This window comes from Wyeomyia smithii, chromosome 2 (genome assembly GCF_029784165.1).
Source record: "Wyeomyia smithii strain HCP4-BCI-WySm-NY-G18 chromosome 2, ASM2978416v1, whole genome shotgun sequence".
Classification (NCBI taxonomy): domain Eukaryota; kingdom Metazoa; phylum Arthropoda; class Insecta; order Diptera; family Culicidae; genus Wyeomyia; species Wyeomyia smithii.
This window is the reverse complement of record NC_073695.1, coordinates 254,187,115-254,209,070: the sequence shown is the minus strand read 5'-3', so window position 1 is coordinate 254,209,070 and position 21,956 is coordinate 254,187,115. Positions and strand designations below refer to the sequence as shown.

Below are 21,956 nucleotides of genomic sequence, written 5' to 3'. Positions count from 1 at the left end.
AGAACTTGCTAGTACTCGTAAAAGTTTCATGCCCTCTTGCTTTAAAAATGTTAACACTCAAAAAATTCTTTCAATAAACGTCTTGAACACTTTATTTCAAAGCGACGGCAATAAAAAATAAAAAAAAAACTTTTCCTCAAAATTGCATTCAGTACACGGCAGTTGGTTAATTATTGTCCCTTCTCTTGTGCGGTAAAATTTGCCTAATTTCTTGGACCACCTTCACAAATGTCCCCTCCGTAGCGCGTTGCTGTACCACAATGCTAGCGCCTTCGCCATCCGTTACCGAAGGAAGTTACTTTCGTTATTGGATTCATTGTTTTCACTCTCGCCGATGGCCTGAGGATTCAAAACAGCAAATTCTGTTCCAGCTCGGGGAAACTTTTCGCACAAATTAACCACGGAGAGACAGTCAAGAGGGGGGAGGGAGCATCCAAACGTCATCATTATCTTAAGACTCGGACGTCGTTTCCCCTCGTGCAAGCGCGTTCTGCGCTGTTTGTCTTCGAAATTAGATCTTAATTTTTGTATACAATCTTGATGATGAGATTTGGTGCTTTTTGTTTCTTTTTTCAACACATATTTTGATTGCGCTTAACAATTCAAAGTTTGAAGGCAACCTCAAAGTGGAATGTCGCTGATGTTCACGTATTTGGCTGGACTGAAGATTAGGTTTCTCAGAAAACACAATAACATAATTATGATTTGATGTTTTAACAACGGTAATTTACTTGCGGTGGCGAAAGATGTTCTACATGTTTTAAACATTTCTCGTACATGTTTGCGGTTTACACGCCGTATCAAAATGGTTTACGATCTTGTCTGCACTGCTGATAGCGGTTAGCATTTAGCGCAAACATGTTTGTCGGTTTCTTACTCGTGCGGTTATAAACTAATCGTTTCACATAAAGGCAAAATCATGGTTATGATTCGACGCAATGCCTTAACAATACCACTATTGTTTCAATTCGGTATCAATTTCAATCAATCCAATTAAAATTTCCGCTTTTTCCGAAACACACCAGGGCCTCATTTTAAATTCATAACCACAAAACCACTTATCTCTAGACTGTCATCAATTCGACAGCCGCAACCGCCGCCGCCGTTCGTTGTCCTGCGTACAGGTTACCACCGGTTTGTGTCAAATTTTCCCATTCATTTCACATCCCATCATCAATATTTTGATTTGTACGCTCGTTAGTTTGAAATATTCGACTTTTTTGACAGGCGACATCCATCCAGCGAGCTCTTCCTTTTATTGTTCCGCGCGATACAGGGCGAGACGGGACGGGGGGCTCGCTCGAACCTGGCTGGCTGAGAACTTCCTTGCGGGGTTAACTCGGCGAGAAACAGACACGAAAACATACAGCAGAACATGGGACAAAATTCCCCTAGATCATCAATTTTCCAGCCAATATGCACACGAAGATGTTGGAGTCGACGCGCGGTTCGAGCGTTCGTGGCTGCTTGTAGTATCGCACTGCCGGGGCCGGCTGCGAGCGCGTGCACTTGGCCCATCCATACGTGCAATGATTTATATTCAAAATATAAAGTTTCGTTCTATTACCAGTGCCGCATCTTTCCGTTGTCTGCATTGTTCGATTTTATCGCACTATTCTGCGGAGTTCTTTTTTTTGTTCGCTCACAACATTTATTCTGATAATAACTTGTCGTGCCACTGCTGGAAGTCTTGGGTAGGGTTCGGTAAATTCCAATGTATGAAACAATGAGGAAAACACATGTCTTATTATTCCAAATTTCTTTCGATAGGACTGCGGGATTCATTCTGGGACGGGCAAGGAAGCTAGTTTCTATTGTTATGCAATTCATGTCATTATTTAAACAAAGATCATAAAATTTATGTGAAAAATGACCTCAATCAATGTTGACGTAATGGATCAAAAGTTCTAATATTAATGTTTGGCACCGTGAAATTGATGTGAAATAACCAGTATAGAATCGGTAACAAGTGTAACCTAAACAATTTATTTGAAGTATATCAATATTAAAATTGTAAGAGGGAAGAGGAAAAGATTTTTAAAACCAAATATTCATAGGGCATATATTAAAAACTGTTTTTGCACGGATTCAATTCTATTGAAATGGACATCCTGATAAGGAGTCCAAACCAAACAACAGTATCCTAAAAAAGATCCTACATATGAAACAAAACTAACTATTTCATAAAGCTTATCATACTGTTGTTGACTAGAATTTTTAACCACTCCTGAACCTCTTATTCGATACATCTTTTCAGAATTTAATACTCAGGAGTGCAATTTTTCCACGTTGAGATCACACTGATTTTGCACCATTTAAAGAAAACGTGCATTTCTTGCTGAAGTTGCCGAAGATCTGGTCTGTTCTTTATTTCCATGAGGAATCGAATGTCATCGGCATACATGAATACAATAAGACAATTTAGAGCAAGTAAAATATCATTAAAAATGAATGAGCCTTGCAGACATTTGGATGTAAACTTCACTGTTAATCAAAGGTTTCCCTTTCGACAAATTAGATTCAAGCACCTAAAAATGTTTGGCGTCATCAAAAAATGGGCAGAATGATGTAACTCTATCTCGTGATTTCGATAACCTAGAGATTCGTGATCTTCAACAAAGTTGTTCAAGGGCTTGTGGTCGGTAGACCACAAGTATTGTTTGGAATTCTTTCGCTACGTGGGGCTATTGTTTATATAGTTTCGAGTTTCGAGCAGACTATAGGTATACGCAAAAACAAGTTTTTCGTGCGTTTTTTTCTGCGAAATTTTTCCATGTCTATTGCAATTGCACCCAAAAAAGGATAATATTCTGAGGTCTTCTTCACCTAACGGTCCAGGTTATGCAAAAGCAACTCGATTAGAGTCAAGTCTGAGGACTGAGCTGACTGAGCCTATTTATCAGTTTATTGCGTCAACGTAGGAGTATAATCTGGGACTAAACTGTCCTTTAGTAGAAAACCTTCTAACCTACTCAACAAGTTTCCAGCTCTCTACTAGATCGCAACAGTGCGTTAAGTTGAGGTCAAAATACGACGAATAGCGTCTTGTTCAAACTGCTTACTCTGTTGATTTATATCTTGACATTATTTTAACTTCATTTTATGTACATCTTGTTTCCATTGTGTGTTTGTCTAAATGCTGTTTTTATTTCGTCTTATCTTTACGTTGTCTCTATTATAAATTATGTTCCTTTCTTCTATTTTCTGTTTCTGCTCTGTCCTGTCTCTGATTCCTCATTAGTTTACAACTATTTCGTTTCTATCTTATCTCTCTTCCTTATCTTAGACTTTTTCTTTGTCTTTGTTTTCTTTTTTTTTTGTCTTGTCTTTGTTGTGCCTTGATATTATCTTTGTCTTACTATCGCCTTGTCCCTTTCTCTGTCTATGTTTTGTCTTTGTTTTGAATCTGGTTTGTGTTTGTTTTGTCTCTCTTCTGTCTCTGTTTGTTTAGTCTTTATTTCGTCGCTGTTGTTTTTCCTCTGTTCGGTCTCTCTATTTTCTCTCTTTTGTCTCTGTATTGTCTATATTTTGTTTTTTTTTTGTCTACCGTCTTTGTTTCATCTTTGTTTTTTGTTCGTTTTGTTTCTGTTTTAGCTCTGTTTTGATGCTGTTTTATTGCAGTTCCCTGTTTATCTCTGTTTTGTCGCTATTTTTTCTATGTTCTGTCTCTCTTTTTACTCCTTCTGTCATTGTTTTTTCGCTGATTCGTCTCTATTTTGTCTCTGTTTTGTCTTCGTTATTTTCATGTTTTTACATTGTTTTGTAACTATTTTATCCATATTTGGCTCTATTCTGTCTCTGGTTTGTCTCAGTCTTTTCTCTGTTTTGTCTTCGTTTAATCTCTGTTTTGTTTTTGGTTTACCTCTGTTTAGTGTTTGTTTTGTTTCTGTTTTGTTTTGTTTTGTCTCAGTTTTGTCTCTATATTGTCTCTGTTTTGTCTTTGTTTTGACTTTGTTTTATCTTCAATTTGTCCCTGCTTTGTGTTTATTGTCATTTTGTTTTGCATATGCTTTTTCACTGTTTTGTCACTACTTTGTGCCGGTTTTTCTTTGCTTTGTATCTGTTTTGTCTCTATTTTATCAAAGTTGGCTATGTTTTGTCTTTGTTTGTATTCTGCTATGTTTTTTCTGTTGTTTTGTTTTTGTTTTGTCGCTGTTTTGTTGCTATTTTGTCTCTGTTTTGGTTTTGTTTTATCTTAGTTTGGTCTTTGTTTTGTACTTGTTTATTTTTTGTATTATCACTGTTCTGGCTTTGTTTTGTCTCTTTTTTATCACTGTTTAGCCCTGTTTTGTCTCTGTTTTTGCTCAGTTTCAGTTCAGTTATTTCTCTGTTTTGTCTCATTTTTATTTACGTTTATTCTGGCCTTATTCTGTTTGTTTTTTGTTTCTGTTTTTTTTTTTTGCTGTTTGGTTAAGGTTTCGTGCCGCTATTACTTTGTTTTGTCTAACTTTTTTCTCTGTTATGTTTTTCTATTGTCATTGTTTTTGCTTTGCTTTGTCTCTGTTTTGGCTATGTATTTTCTCAATTTTTTCCATCTTTTTTCTATCTGTTTTTTTCCTATTTTGTCTTGGTTTTGTTCCTTTTTTGCTTCTGTTTTTTCTTTGTTTTGTTTTTGTTTCGGTACGGTTTTATTACGGTTTTTTTGTGTTGTCTGAGTTTTTTTGTTTATGTTTTGTCTTTGTTTTTTTTTTCCGGTTTGCTAACTGTTCTTTCGCTGTTTTTATCTATTCTGTTTTATTTTTCTCTATTTTGTTTTTGTTTCTATTTCGCCTTTGTTTTGCCTTTGTTTTGTCTGTGTTTTGGTTCTGTTTTTTCTCTATTTTGTCTCTATTTTGGCTGTGTTATATCTCAGTTTTGTCCCTGTTCTGTTGATGGTTTTTCTCTGTTTCATCTCTGCTTTTGCTTTGTTTCATAACTGTTTCGACTTCCTATTGTTTCTGTTTTGATTTTATTTTATCTCTGTTTTTTTCTGGTTTTTCTTTGTTCTGTTTATGTTTTGTTCAAGTTTTGTCTTTGTTTTGTTCATTTTTGGTCTTTGTTTTTTCGCTGTTTTGTCTTCTTTTATCGCTGTTTTGTCTCCATTTTAGGTTACTTTTTCAGTTTATTTCAATTTTTTTTGTTTTTGTTTTTTTTTTTTGTTCAATTTTATATGTTTTGTCTCTATTTTGTCTATGATTTGGCTCTGTTTTTAACGTTGTTTTTTGTTGGTTTTGTGCAGGAATTTCTTCGATTTTTTCTGTTTTGTATAAATTTTTTCTCTGTTTTGTATCTGTTTTATCTTTGTTTTGTTTCTCTTTTGCCTCTAGTTTGTCGCTGTTTTTTTTCTGTTCTGTCTTATTTTTCTCTGTTTTGTTTTTGTATCGTTGATTTTTTTGTTTCTATTTTGCCTTTGTTTTCTTTTGTTCTGCCTTTGTTTTGGTTCTGTTTTTCTTTATTTTGTCTCTGTTTTGGCTGTGTTTTATCTCATTTTTAGTCTCTGTTTCATGTATGGTTTTTCTCTGTTCGTCTCTGCTTTCGCTTTGTTACATAACTATTTTGACTTTCTATTGTTTCCGTTTTGATTTTGTTTATCTCTGTTTTGTCTAAGTTTTGTCAAAGTTTTGTTTCTGATTTTCCTTTGTTTGTCTAAGTTTTCCCTTTGTTTTGTTCCTTTTTGGTCTTTGTTTGATTGCAGTTTTGTCTTCATTTTATCGCTGTTTTGTCTTATTTTCGTCTCTGGTTTGGCTCGGTTAATTTCTTAGATTTTTCTTGAAATTATAATTTTTTGTTCTGTTTTATCCTTGTGTTTTCTTTATTTTTTGTCTGTTTTTTTTTTCGTTTTGTCTCTCTTTTGTCTCTGTTCTGTCTCTGTTCTGTCTCTATTTTGTCTTGTTTTTTCATTTTTGTCTCTGTTTTGTCTATGTTTTGGCTCTGTTTTTATCGCTGTTTTGTCTTGGTTTTGTGCCGACTTTTCTTGGTTTTGTTCTGTTTTGTATAAATTTTGTCTCTACTTTGTCCTTGTTTTGTTTCTCTTTTGTCTCTGGTTTGTCTCTGGTTTGCCGCTGTTTTGTCTCTGTTCTTTTTATTTCTATCTCTGTTTTGTCTTCGTTTTGCCGCTGTTTTGTTTCAATTTTGCCTTTGATTTGTCTCTTTTTTATCACTGTTTGTTCTTTGGTTTGTGTTTATTTTGTTTCTGTTTTGGCTCTGTTTTATTTTGGTTTTGTCTCTATTTTGTCTCCGTTTTATCTATGTTTTTCCTCTGTTTTGTCTCTGTTTTGGTTTTGTTGTATCTCTCTTTTGTTTCGTTCTGCCTGTGTTTCTTGTTGTTTTTTAGGGTTTAGTGCTGGTTTTTCTTTGTTTTGTCTACGTTTTGTCTTCGTTTTTCCGCTGTTTAGCCTTGGGCACAAAACCAACGGTTTTTCTTTGTCTCTATTTTGTCTTAGTTTTGGTTCCTCTTCATGTTAGTTTTGTCTATATTTTATCTATGTTTGTTCTTTGTTTTGTTTTGGCTCTGTTTTATCTCGATTTTGGTCCCTGTTTTGTCCTTTGTTTTGTCTTCGTTTTGTGTTTGTGTTTTCGTTGTTTCGTTGCGGTTTTGTGTTTTTATTTGTTTTGTCTATGTTTTTTCTTTGTTTTGTCTATGTTTTTTCACCGGTTTTTCGCCTTTTTGTCTTGGTTTTGTGCCGGTTTTCTTCATTTTGTTTTGTTTTGCCTCAATTTGTCTCTATTTGGCATTTGTTTTTGTTGATGTTGTGCTTGTTTTGCGTCTATTTTGTCTTTGTTTTATCTTCATTTTGACACTGTTTTGGCTTTGTTCAATCTATATTTTGTCCCTGTTTTACCTCTGTTCTTTCTTTGTTTTATCTTTGTTTTATTCTTGTTTTGTCCTTAATTTTTATATTTTCTTGAAATTGTCTTTAATGTGTCTTACCAAGATCTTGTTTTTGTTTTGCTTATATGTTTGACTTTCTTGATTCGAATGTATAAGTAACAGTGAGAAAGTCTATTAATTGTTTTTATTTACTAACAGATTTGTATCCTGCAATTTTAGGTTTCTGGCAGCGTACCCGGGTACCCACCTGAATAATAATTTCTTTCATTCTGGACCGATTTTTGATCCTGACCTGTCAAAAGATTGCAATGCGAAATGTGATAGCATAGCATAGCATAGCATATTTGATCGCCCGTGTGTTGCCCGCGATTGACCAGAATCAGCTGAAATTGCACAGAGAACCGTCAAAATGGTGCCTAGGAGTAGCAAGCCATTCTCAGTGTACAATTCCTGGTGATCTTTCTTTTCACTGGTCAATAACGAAGCTGGCCACGCCCAATGCAGATCAATAGAGGAAGGGATATCGGGAGTGTTAGTTTAATACTTGTTGCTACTAGAGACCGAGGAATCCTCTGCATCATCCACAAGTATCAAAGGAAGGAATTAGTGTTAGTGGAAAGGAATTGATCTGGATCCATCGAGGTTGATGGTGCGATCTTTTCTACACGAATTCGCGCACGATATGGTCACTTCTCGGTCTCTGGGCAACCGGCTACCAGGAGACGATATAAATAGAACCGCGCCACGATCTAGTTATCTTCGGCAACCTACCAATCGTTAACAGTCTGTATCACACCAAACTTCGCGTTTAATGCCGTGAACTTAATTCAAATTAACCTAAAAACGAAAGGATTTCGTAAAACGCAACAACCGCACGCCGAACGCAAACTACTCAAACTACTGGTACCAGCTCAAATAACCGATAGAGCGCTGCAATGCGAAATGTGATAGAATCGAAAAAGAAATACTCCATAATGTTTCAACATCGACGCAAATGGGTCATTTTATTTCCCATAGAGGGTATGCCGTAGATAATGTGATGTAGGTAAATGTACTGGTATGCTACAGTATTCACACGACAGCAGCAAGATTTTTGTGATTACCTCTGTGGAATGAAACACTACGCGACAGTAGCCGCTACCGAAGTTTCATACGATCTGCTTTATCTCTTGCTTTTCGTCACGAATTCAATATGAACAACAATTCTCTCGCTCACTTCTTTTTATATTGTTGTCATTGTATAGACAATCTCTGGCTCGGGTGTTATTGACTGTAGCTGTCTGTGCTATTTATTGCATTTATTACAAATTGAAGTGGAATCAATTCACTTAGCGTCAATTTTTATTTGGGCACGAGGACGTTAAATGAATTTGTAAGATTCATGCTTTTATTGTCCTGTTTTTGATTAAATATGCTAAATTTGGATGAGATTTTCGCTACAGCGAACTATTTTCGAATGAAAAAGTTTAGAAGTAGGGATTCAAATTTCATGGTGTACACTAGGGGTGTGCGAAACTGGCTTTTCTGGTGTCGAAACGAAACGAAACGAAATTAACCCTTAATTTCGGTTTCGCCAAATTAGTCGAAACGAAATCAAGGTGGATTTCGAGTTCTCGAGACGAAACGAAATTGGTCTCTAAGTTTCGCGAAATTTCGCGAAATTTCGAAAAATAAAATGAATGTTCCTGAAACATAGCATTACAATGATTTGAAACGTTGGAGCGTACGCTAACGAAGTACCCTTCAGCAGCTGATCGCAAGATGCTCACCTGGTCGACGAAGAGTAACGTAGGTATTCAGATATCGATAAACCGACATTGTCGAGAAAATCAAAAACGCTAAAAACTGAAATCTTGATGCATTCATTTATACAGATTATATTGCAGGTAATAGTAGCGCGATAGATACAAATGATAAAAAGGTCAAACTCGAAATGTCTTTGTAAATAATAATTTAATAAACTTCTGAACTGATTCTTTTGGTTTGAATGCAACTTTGTTTAAAATAGTAAATTAGTAATCCTTCTCTCATAGCACTTTCATCATTCAAAATCCAAGTTTTGTCCTAGAGCTCGAACTGGAAAACATGAGAGATGGTAGGTAGGTTTTCAACCATTCCTGTGAGTTTTGGTGTCCCTAGCAAAGATGACTTTTCCAAAGGGTTTTTCCCTATGCAAACGTAAAAGCGACGAATCCGATAAGCAATTCCTCGGCGGCCTTCGGATGCATTTCTGCATTCTCTAAAAGCAGCAAAATTCACAGGAATGGTTAAAAAGCTGTAAAACTTTTGGAGGGCAACCAACCATCTTGAGCTTTAGGGCAACTTTTTTTTCGCTTTTGTCGACCTGTGTTATTGAATTTTCTTTAACACCGTTTAGTCAGACTAGACTAAGTGACATCTTTATCAATTCGAGTAAAAAGGAAATTTAAGTTAACTATTCTGTAAACTTTAAAGTTTTCAATATGTTTGCACATTTTTTAATACAACTTAAAATTACTTTTTAACTGAGCAGTTCCACAAAAAATGTCCCAGTTTCTATATTTTTTGTCATTTTAGATTTGGCTTAAACTTTGCATAAACGTTTCTATAGGCTGAGAAGCTATTTAAAATGCTATTTTGGGAGGATTATTGTGATTATAAATATTTTCAGAGCCAAAAGTTTTTTGATCAGTGTGACGCCTCTGGAAAAGTTTTAGATAGTAATTTTATCTTTCCGATAAAAAAAAAAATCAAAAAATTCATTTTTTTTAATGTAAAAGAAAAATTAAAATTAATATAAAAAAGCTTATTTTCAAAAATCTTATTTTTTTTTTTGTATAAAAATTACAAAAAAATTACCGAAACGATGATGATATCAAAAAAAAAGTTATATTTTTTCAAAAAAAAAATTTTACAACATGTTTATTTTTGGAAGGACAATATTTTTTTCTATAACTTTGCCAAAGGCACTATGCCAATCAAACCAACTGTTTCGATTATAAAAATATTTTAACTACCCACAGAGTGCCCAATTTGAGATTAAATTATTTTTTCAGCTAAATCGGTTTGTTTGACTGGCATAACTAGTGTCTCTGGTAAGGTTGAAGAAAATAATTTTGACCTAAAAAAATATGCCCTGTGAGTTTCTGCGACACCAAAAATAATAAAATGCATTTGGGACCATTCCCAAACTACGTGGTCATATTTTGATCCCTTTTATAACCTCCTACTCCCCCGTGGTCTTTCGTGGTCTCTTGTTTTGTGATCTTATTCTGCATATATGTACAATAAAGTATGAAAAATTTATAAAAAAATGAAGGTTTAAGAAAACTGATTATCAGTTATTGCGCAAATTGTAAATAGAATTTTTAGTAATATCATTTTCTCAAAACCAAAATAACAAACAGATAATGGTTGTTTAATTTTTAATAATATTTCATTGTCTTTAACATATATAACAATTTTCTTACCTGAAAGTAATTTAAAATACGCTATTCTGTTGAGTATATTCAAAATGATTTTTAATTTGTTGTTGAGTATCAAAATAAATAAAATTTGCTTAAGTAATTTGATCATCTACGATAAACTTTTCGCTTATAGATATGGTGAATTGTATACTCATCTAAAAATCATCTAGAAAAATATTTAGTTGATAATAAGTGAAACCTTACTTTTAGTGATTTTCAGGTATCGGATTTGTAACTTAGTTTTATTAAAATAAATTACAAAGATTTTGAATGTCGAACAAAATATAAACATCTTTCTTTCTTCCTTCAGTTCATGAACATCCAGGTCTTATATATTGTTTTTAAGACCAAAACGTTGTTTTTTTTACCGGTCGTTGAGTATTGAAATATACTTCCAGGAAAAATGTCATGAATCCCGACGCATTGCAAAATAGAACTATTATTCTAAAGCAGTAAATGCCATATAAGGCAATGCCAGTTTAAAACAAAAATAAATTTTTTCTTCGTTCGAATAAATTTGAAATATGTTTTCAAAAATTTGATTACAGTTAATTGCTGACAACTCTCAAACTTTCCGTGACACTTATTAATCAAATAAATTTATCACCCCCCGCGTGATTTTTCGTGGTCTTATGATAACCACCCCCCCCCTCCCCCGTCTCCCTATATATGACTACGTGGTTTGGGAACGGCCCCTTTGAAACAAACCAAAAATTATTTTTCTTTCAACCAATCAACAGTTAGAATGGAATGTTGTAACAAACAAATAGTTTTCTTTTTGCTCAATTAAGTTATTCGTAATCATCCTCGTTCTCTTATTTCTCGTTCTTTCTAACCTTTCTTTTCTTCTGCCTTGTATATTCGTCATGTGCAAAAATAAAATCGCTTTTATGCTATAATCTGAACTTGTTTTTGACATTGTAAAATTTTGTGTCCTCTAAAACAAGAGAAACATTTCTCAGTTATATGTTCGACGAGAGCGAACCATGTGCTTTTTATTCATTTATTGATAAAGTATACTTTTTTGGTAACACGTTTAAAATATTTTTGATAAGGTACCTGGCAATTTTGAAACCTATGCTGACTTTGAGAGCAGAGTGATTTGAAACAATACTAAAAATTCAGGCAATTACAACTTTTTCTGCTTGACACATCGATCACTCTGTCTGCACACTATAAGGCATGATATCTGGTCAGCCTAGTGATAGCAATGAGCTATCTGAAAAAAAAACACATTTAAATACACTACGGTGTGCGAAGAGGAGTCCTCTAACACAGAGAAATCCGAATAAACGCATTGAAATTTTTACAAGTCGAGTGGCATAGAACATTTGGCCTGTAAGATAAAGCTTCAGAGCTTTAGTTTTGACCGAAATTGCTATGCCCTCCTTAACGAAAAACAAAAAGTGACCTTTTTAACCTTGTGCGCTGCAAATATAACCACATTTTGATGTACGTAAAAGATGCGTAAAATTTATTCCTACAAACAAATTACTAGATACCTCGTAGCGCATTTGGACGGCTTCATATTCCTCGAATATGACTTCAGTGATGACATGAATTTTATGCTCTGCGTGAATAAAAAATATCTCCCGCATGATGTTACGGTTTTGTCTTTAAAAACGAAAATTACCGGCTGAGAGTTGAATCTTCTATGTCTGACATAGTATACCAGATAACTGTTGAGATATATTCAATTTAATTTATAGTCGCAATGAGCACAAACCAAAATAATGTAATAATGTGCATCGGAAATTTGGTCCGAAATTTCGCGAAATTTCGTAATCGTCGAAATTGGAAGTTTGATTTCGCGAAATTTTAGGCGGAGTTCAGCGAAATTCAACGAAATTTTTAGGCAATTTCGCGAAACCGAAATTTCGCGAAATTTCGGGAAATTCCGAGTTTTGCAAAATTATACGAAATCATTCGAAATCTCGCACAGCCTTAGTGTACACAATTGATGATATTTTTCGGCAGTACATACATAGTAATTATTGATTTTCCATCTTATTACTGTGATAAACTGTCGCATGATTGCTAATTAATGTCATTCGCACAATGCGACAGTCGAGATATCGAAGCGGCTGGAGATCGGCACAAAGGAGAATCGTTAACCATCCGTGTTGGCTTTAAGTCACACGATTCTCTCAAATAGAGAAGCGAACAGTTGAACGCTGCTGTCGCAGTCTGCAAGAGAGGCAACAGTATTATTCGATACGGTGTCATGCAAAAATGTCAACTGTTCGACACACTGCACTCCCGTTTTTTTTTCGCTGTATTGGTCACATTATTCGAATTTTTCCTTGGCAAGTTCAATATCTCCCAAAATTGTTTCAATTTTGACGTCATGATTTTTTTCGCGCAAAACTTTAGGATATCACATCAGAGAATATTTCATTGTGGAATAAGAATTAACGCAGCAACCGTACTGGCAACTCTGTACCTCGCCTTGTTCCTCCTTTCTGCAGCGAAACGACAAGAAGTCTGATTACGCCAGGAAGACCAAACCGAAAGCGAAATCGAAAAATATTAAAATAATAAATGTTGAGTGATGTTTCTTCGCCCGAATTCTTCCATCCCGCTCGACTGATCGGTCCGTGGGTCGGTCGACCAATCGAAGGCCAATACTTTTTCACGTGTTGGTTGTCTTTTTTTTCGTCGATAATTCGAAATGACGGAAAACAAACGACCCTGTAACGGGCTAATAGTCTTTGAAGCGCTACCACTTTACGAACCGGTTGTAGCGTAGCACCGGGCAGCGCAGAGTGATATCACACAGGATAAACGATAAATCATTTATATGCGCTCGCTACAGCAGCAACCGGCGTCGAATTCGGAAGCTTCCCTTCGCTTGATGGAGAGGGGACCAGGGACAGAATTAAGTGGATAGTGATGCATTTGCATACGTACTTATACACGTAGCAAAACATCCAACTGCGGCCTGGACTCCGGACAGACAGACCAGCTTCGATGATGGATCATTGGAACGCCACCGGAAAGTATAATGAAGCTGTTTCATGAAACCAACAGCCGCGCGCGTTGCTTGCTGCTTGTTTTTGACGGTTTGCCCTGTTAAAGCCAACCGGTCAGTCGGTGCTCCTGTCGTCTGGTTCAGAGCAGATGAACGATGAGCATGTTCGGCACCGGATGTTTACCTATTCCATGGTGCTCAGGTCGGAACAGTGGAACGTAATATTTCTTCTGATGATTTCAAATTTAGTTTGTATTGCACCCCCAGCTCGCAAAAGGATAATCAGACAAAGTGCAAGTTCGTGTTCGGTAGAGCAGAGTGAACGGCAGGCTATCGGTGTGTGTCCAAAAGAAAGCACATTTAGCTAAAGTTTTCGAATGCATTAGCACAACATTGATCATGACTATCCGTCAACGTGTCAGTCTGTGTCTCGGAGATTACTGTCAGTCTCGGTTGCGCTTCCTTAAGCCGGTAGCTTCGGGACAGCTTTTCCATAACAAAAAAGCACCCCCCCGAGAGAAGCATTCAAATTGGGAAGAAAAGCGGATTATCATGCTTGTTGTAATTTATCAAATGTGCTGGCAAAATGGTGCAAAAGCATATGCGAAAAACTTTTGTGCGCTTTTCTCCCCATCTCTCTCGGCCCTATGTTTTATGTGCGATTGTCTTTCGGCTGACTGCTGAATCTTCCGAATTCGAAGAAAAGCTTTTCCGCCATGCATCGGTTCCTGCGAGCAGTGGCTGGGCCGGATGCTGGACGGGACGAAGCGAACAACAAAAAGGAAAACTTGCTCCATATACCATGAAAACCGATGTCGATTCGAGCGTAAAACGACGTAATGTAAGTTTTCCAACAACCTGCCCCGCGCTGTTCCAGTGTCTTCCCCACCTTCGTCTGGAGGAAGAAACGAACGCTCGTCTAATCTATTTTTATTATTCTCTATTTCGATTCATCGCCCACATAAAAGACGGGGACTGGGATGGGTCACTGGGTATCTCCATCATCGGTGGATAGCTGATACGGCTCACCGCCCGTTCGGCCGGAGCAATGAAGAGCAACCAGCTTGACCTTATTTAGTGCGGTCGGCTGACGGTTGGTTCGGAATTGGCCAAGACGCGCGGTAGTTGTGTGTTGAATTCGCACTGTGTGCAAATATATGTTTGATTAAATGGCCGTAAGTGGATTGCTGTCGCATAGGTTGGAGGGACTGGGATCTGAACGGAATCACGTGTTCCGTAAGGGATGGATGTATTACGCGGTGACCAGCAGACAGGGGTCACCGGATTGGGGTGGAACGTGTGGATTTGTGCTTTCGCTTCAACCAACTTCAACCATTAGAGGTTATATGGCTTAGTTTTGTTTATGGGTGTGCTTTTATTACTTCACCGCTGTTCGAGGCGAATTCGGAAGATAAATTAACTAATCGGACGATAAACATGTTGTGCATTCGTTGCTTCTCCGATGCCACTGATCCCTCTCCGTTGGTTTGGTCTGTGTGTGTGGTCTCAACAGGCTTACGAAAGATTTTCCTAACTAATTGAGTTTCAATTATGCGACGTACTCTGCACCGCGCGCGCTCTAATCTGCGAAGATCATTTGGGGCGATTTGCGTGATTAGGTGATAGGTTAACTCACTTTGTGTGCGTTCTGTTAGTTAGGAAAAAGTTGGAGATTGATTTTATTTGAAAGTTTATCTCTTGATGCTGTTGAGGGGACGGTTGAATGAAGTTTCACGGTTCCTCAAGATCACATATATAGTGTGTTCCAACGTTCCAAGCACTTATTTTCCAATCGTTCGACCTGGCTTGTGACCGTATTCATTGCTGCGGTCTTTGCAGAGTAATTCGTCATAGAGTGATCATAGAGTTCGGCTAACTGCATGAGCATGAGCATACCTACATCTCGTGTCGTGGCTGTCACCTACCCTAACGTTGTAATCATTTGAGCAATATCCAGCGTACATCCCGTGAAGGCACACTACATTACCCCCCTTAAAAAAAAGATGATAATCGGAGTAAATATAATAACGTTAAAAAATGTCAGTGAATTTGAGTTTGAGAATTTTAACCCTCTCTTCACCATTGTTACTCTAGAGCACCACAGGCTTGGATACAAAAAGTCTAAAGCTAACCAAAAACATGAAATCTGACAAAAATTAGAATTCATTTTGTTTTCAAATTTTGCTCAAACGTTACATCAAGTTTCACCAAAATCCGAACATAAATTTGGTTGCTGATCTTGAATAAGCCCGGTTCTCAATACTTTATCGGTTGTGGAAGGAGCATTGGAAAAATTAAAAAAAAAAGAAAAAAATCCTCAAAGGAGTTCTCCTTTCGTGGAAAACCACCCACCTAATCAAGAGAGCATCCAGCCAGGCGAAAACCTCTGACCTTGACAGGTTTCTGCCAGCTTCGAGTTTGATCAACCGAGAAAACCAAACAAACAAACAGGAATTTCATTCAAAAATCCCTCCCCCGTGGCTTCCGTTTCTCGTTCCCGATTTTTTTCCCACAGCAAACCAAAAAAATAACGGTGCCCATTTCAATTTGCCTTCACTTTCCAATGAAAAACACCCGACTGCGGGTTTATTACCGCCGTCTTTCATCTCGTTCTCTCTTGTCTTCCATTGCAGAACCGATCCGGAAGTGGCGTGCTGGTGCCGAAGTGGAAAACGTGCGCACAGGTGCTTTAGCCAGCGGAAAATTGTTTTTCGTACGTTGACGGAAAATACACGTGACACGACGATCGGTGAATTCCGGCTGTTGTTTCCCTGCCACCCACGACAGCGTCGGAACGAAAAATCGCAAAAACATGCCGTCGCAGCTCCAGCAGAATACTTGAAGATACGCGCGTTCCCTCGTCGTTGGTGTGGAGCGGAAAGGAAGAGTGACGCAGTCCAACAGTGTAGGCTGCCGAAGAAAAGAAAAATCTTTATTTTTTGGGGTAAATTTGAAGAAACAAATAAAAGTGGAAGTTGTTTTTCGAGAAAAGCCAAGGCATTGAGAAAATAAAATGGTAAGCGCAGTAGTGGGGGTGTGTAAAGCCAACCAGATGGCGAATGTGATTTATTCCTTTGTGTTGGTGACCGTGTGCTTGGTCAGCAGTGCCCTCGGGGCACACTGGGACCATTCCGTGTTTCTGGATGACGACTACCGGCTGCTGTGGACGATTTCCGGCTACGATATTACCTTCGAGGTCCAAGCCCGAACGCATGGCTACATAGGGTTGGGTTTCTCTAAGGACGGCACCATCTACGGAGCCGATATCGTCATCGGCTGGGTCGACCAAGGACAAGTTCATTTCCAGGTAATTTATTATTAGTTGTTTATTAGGGTACAAAAAATAACTCATCCTTAGCGTCGAAATTGCTCTGCTAAGCGCTCCCTTATTGGAAAATCGCACCTTTTTCCATAAACATAAATGCCGTTAAACCAATATTCACACTAAAGGTTTAAGGCTACCGCCAGAGATCAGTGACGCAGTTCGAAGAAGTTCCGTAATCTGCATAACTTTCCCAACAGCATACGGGAATGCTTTCCTCCGCAGCGAATTTTATCAACAAGCAACCGAGGATTGAAAAAGTAAATCGCTCGACAACTCTGTCTACCCAACCGCAAGCATCACTCGATTTGGTTTCCCCACCTCCTTCCTTCTCACCGCCGCCGTCACCGCTTTGCTTCCCGGGAATCGGAAAACACGTTTCCCGGCAGAAGACCAATTCTTGGAAACCACGGTGCGGTTGCGGAACGAACAGCGAAAGCTTTTCTTTGCATAATTTGCCCATTTGAAAACGCCGAAACGAACTCGTCGAAATTAGACCGGAATAAGTTGGATGAAAAAAAAAATTCCTTTCTGATGGTCCTCCCCTCGAAACGATAAAGAGCGTTTCGGGGCCACTGGGGGGGTGCCGCCCCGCACACCGACAAGGAAACTTGAAATTCGATTCGTTTCGAATACAAAGCCGCCCTTTGTCGTGCGGTGCCGATCTCGGACGGGGCGAAGGAATGAGTTGCACCGGAACCGTGGCTCATCCGAGAGACACCACCGGAAAGTGAAATTGTCTGTAATTTCGCGTTTGTTTGGTGAAAATCGCGTGAGGGAAAGGATGGGCGGGGGAGTGATGGTGGGTTTTTCCTTTTCTGTTTTCTCGAACGTGCACTCCGGTGGAGAACAATAAAACAAGCTATTTTCGGATTGGATTGTGGAACCGGGCGCGGTATTAGCTCTTTGCTCATTGCTTGGAGGGTATGTGTGTGTGTGCGTGTCTCTGCTGGCTAGAGGTGATGGTTTTGTGGAAAAGTCTTTCCAGCAACCTGGGAGGCGACAAGATTTGGGTGTAGAGGCTAAATTAGTTTTTAGCGTTTTTTTTTGTTTCGACGAAAGTTCAAATGGATTTGAACTGTTGCATTCTCAGTGGTAGCAATTGGTATTCATGAGCAATAGCAGATTGCCAATGTCTCACAGGATTTCAAATATTCGATTTGTGTCGATTGTTAGGTTGTGCATACAGACTAGCGGAAATAGAATTACTAATGGCTTTTTTTTTATTTTGTAGAAATAAGTTTAACCCGAAATTAGAAGTTTTTTCCACCTTGCTTCTGTTCCATGAGAAAAAACTGTTCTTGATTGTTGTTGATAGATTCACACCTTATAATAACACACGCGCGTCTATTGGCATTCCTCCACCGTGAAAAAGAACATGAATGTTTGACTTGATGTTCGAAAAGAAAAAAACGTCAGCTGGATAAAATTGCTTTGCTAAAACTATTCTAAAAATTCCATGGTTTAGTGTAATACCGTCGATGAAACATTTGTTACGACCATGACAAAATCTCCATAACTATTTTTCGGTTTTTCCAAATGTAATAAAGTTCAAACTTGCACTTACTATAATTTATTAGCTAATGTTTTCTCAAAGTGTCCGGTATTTTCAACTTTGATTTGTAAAAACTGTGATGCAGTTTATTTTGGGTAATAAGTTTTGATTTTGAAATTTAATAAAACGCTTAACCTGAATCATCCCAGAATTCCCCGTGAATATTTGACTTTTTTCAACTTTTGATAGCTACTGCGTTCACTTACAAAACTAAACTAACTTGATGTGATTTTTTCCGCCAAGTAACTTGCTAAGTGCCTTTAGCATTGAGGTCAAACTAAAACGCTATTACTCGATTTTTTAGCAAAGTCAATTTGAAAGTGGTTACAAACAAAATTTTCTACGTAAGCCGTACACAACCGTACGGATCAAAAGGAAAATGTCAGCTTTCAAAATACATTATTGGCGGACGTTAAGGAGCCGTTTTTAAAACCACCTTTGTTTGTATTTTATTCAAGTATTATGCATTTCAGCAAACCATACTAATTAGAGTATTCCTGCTGATATTATTTAATAGAGTTGATTTATTGATTATGTGAATACGACAGTAAGAACAGATCAAAGGCCTCTTGTCTAGATCTTAACGTCACTCCATTCGAGTTAATGGTGCTTATTACGGGAGTCACTTCACGGTGAAACATATTTCACTCTCACGCTCACTTCACTTTTTAGACCTATTCCCGATTCCACCTCCAGTGAGGTGACAAAAATCACCTCCGTGAAGTGAGATTGCCAGTGAAGTGAAATTGAGAATAGGACAAGTGAAATCTGGGAGTTTTCCAGCTCAAAAAGTCCCGGGAAGTCGATTGAGCTGAACTTTTGTATGAGGACATTTTTCTACAAGAGGAAACTTTTGAGCCCTACCGCTAAACGAAATTCGAAGGTCAATTTTTCCCTTACGTTCCATTGGCCGCAGCTCGAAAATTTATCAGTTCCAGAGAGCCGATTTTTTCAAGAAAAACAAAAAAAAAATCGCCTTGTTACTGGAAAATAAATCCCATATATATTACCGCTAGATTACAAATCAATCGATTTTTAAACTTTCCTTTTTTCGTAAAGTCATTTCACCGTTCAAACTGGTCGTGAAATAATTCCACGCGAAACGTCGCTTTTTCCGTTTCCACTTCACTCATATGACACTCATAATAACCCAGATTTCACGGCAAATGTCACCTTGCGACGTTTTTTTCACTTACGTGAGTCCCGTAATAGGACTTCATTCTTTTTTTTTTTTTATTATTCTCGCTTATTTTCCGTCGGTCTATTTCCGCCACTGTTGTGGCCAATTACTGACGCCCAGGGAGGCGACTCCACACCCAGGTCACTAACTTCATTCACTCCACTCTGATTTCACCGTGATGTGACTCCCATAATAAGCACCAATATTTGGAAAAAAAGCACACCTTCCACAAGATAATTTCAAAATTAATGACTTTCAATTTATGACTTTCACACACTTGACCAACTAAGGTATATTTGAAAATTGAAAAAAATGGAAATAAGATTCGTTTAATCTTGTATCATTTTTTCCTGTATGGACTCATAACTGCGACCAGAAACATTGAGCTTTTGTGATATCGCGCGAGTGTTTCCTGTGTTCCGCATTTCTATAGCATTGCCAGTATTGAGAGGAAGTGACATGATTATTATAATTCGTGCTTGTGTGAATGACATTCATCGCCAATTACATTTTCCTGGAGTGGTTTCAATTGAATGTTCCTCTGGCCAGCCTTACTGTAGAAGGGACCTATTTTTGTCAAGAGGTATTTGTCGCGGTTTTGTGGAGTTCAACGTAAAGCAAAAATCATTGGAAAGCCTGAGAATTAACCCATGATTAAATCAATTGACATCGAATGGTTTAGATTCTAATAGGACTCGAACCCACAACTACCCGCTTGTCAAATCGGACTCTGTATTTTTCAATATGTGAACCAAATTTCAAACTTGACAATACAACAACAGGAAAAACAATAATAGGCTATACAAACAAATAGTTCAAAAACTGAGCAAATTTCATAACTAAGATTCAAAACTAAAAAATAAAACAAAAACGATAAAAAAGAAGTTAAAACCATAAAAAAATTAATTGCACCCTGTTACATTATCCTCTTTAAGGGGGATGGTGTAGCATGAGAAAATCTCATAGTCGAATTATTAAATTATAACGCCTAATTACGCCTATCAAATCACATATCCATTTCTTTTTTTTTTACCTCGTACAACGAAACCCGTACAAGCCGCTGTTATTAATATTTTTTGAAGCGAAAGAAACTAATGCCATGGATGCATTTATTGATGTTGTTTCAGCTCGTATCATTCGGAGAACCGTATTCGATAGGTGTCAGAAATAGTAGATGCAAAAATAAATGTGCATGATTATTCGTGTTGAGCTCGACTCTGCTTGAGGTTCTTCAGTCTTGGGCTATCGATGACTCGTAACAAGAAACTAAGAAACAGTCTTTTCTTTCAACACGTTATCACAAGTTTACATTGGTTCCCAACCTATTTGGCTCGACGGTCCTCTTCACGGAACACAAGGATCATCGCAACCCACCAAAAAGAATTTCAGATACAAGTAATGCAAAACGAGGCTGCGTTTTGCATATTCATATCGTCCTGCAAGTCTAATTTGTTTCACGCAGAATATTTAAAAATCCGCATCAAAAATCACAGAGACACCTAGAAAGAAATTTTGATTGCCTATCCAATTTTCCATGAGCCAGGGGACCCCCTGGACGAGAATCCCTCACTGAAATGTGCACTACTGTCTGGAAAATTTATTAAAATTTTAAGGTTTAAGAAAACTGGAATACTGTTATAACGCAAGTTCTTTATAAAATTTTCACCGATATCATTTCCGCAAAAAAAAACAACGAACAACGAACAACGGGACATGTTCGAATTGAGTGAAAATAATCAATGTCCAATTTATCTTTTTTGCTTTTTAAGATTTTACCCCCTTGCGCCTCAGAAGTAACTTCTGGTTACGCCACAGCATCATACAAGTAAAATAAAGAAAAGAAATATTTGTTTTATGTCCCTAATCGCAAAATGTCAGTATTTTTTGTGTGATTCGATTATCTGGAAAACTCGATTATCCGGAATGAAAAAAATTGTGAGGTTCCGGATAATCGGGTCCAACCTGTATTTACAACTGTGTTTTTCAATTGTATCGAATGGAAGTATTTTGGTTTTTTGTGAATAATTAAAAAAATGCAGAAACTTTTCTCCTAGAAACTCATAACAATTACTGGCAAAAGCATAAAAAAGGATAAAAATGCTCTAAAGGGTCGAATGTCGTATATCATTCGAATCAAGTCGACGACCTGAACATGCTCTCTCTCTCTCTCTCTCTCTCTCTCTCTCTCTCTTTCTCTCTCTCTTTCTCTCTCTCTCTCTCTCTCTCTCTTTCTCTCTCTCTCTCTTTCTCTCTCTCTTTCTCTCTCTCTTTCTCTCTTTCTCTTCCTCTCTCTTTCTATCTATCTATCTCTCTCTCTTTCTTTCTTTCTGTGTCTTTTCTCTCTTTTTTATCTCTTATTCTCCTCCCCCCCTCTCTCTCCTTCTTTTTCTCTCTTTTTACATCTCTATCTCTCTTTATTTTTATATCTCTTTATTTTTATCTCTATTTATTTTTATCTCTCTCTATCTCTATCTCTAGCTCTCTTTCTCTCTCTGTGTGCGTTTGTGTCTCTACTTCTGTGTCTGTTTGTTTTTGTGTATGTGTGTGTATGTAAATTAGGCTGTGCCAAAAAAATCAATTTTGAAAAAGTCAAGGTGCTCAGCCCTAAATTGAAAGATAATGTTATTTATAGCATTTTTGTAGAACATTTCGACTGTCTAAAAAATCGTTT

General features: G+C 37.4%; 1 protein-coding gene across 2 annotated transcripts in view; it reads left to right on the top strand.

Annotated features, from left to right (window-relative positions):
• LOC129720822 (MOXD1 homolog 2-like) overlaps window positions 1-21,956 on the top strand; it is a 429,441-nt gene that overhangs the window by 133,462 nt on the left and 274,023 nt on the right. For both annotated transcript variants that reach the window (XM_055672629.1, XM_055672630.1), the window contains one exon: window positions 15,862-16,535. In XM_055672629.1, coding sequence (XP_055528604.1) covers window positions 16,242-16,535 — 294 coding nt within the window. In that variant the 5' untranslated portion in view covers window positions 15,862-16,241. The remainder of the gene's footprint in view (window positions 1-15,861; window positions 16,536-21,956) is intronic.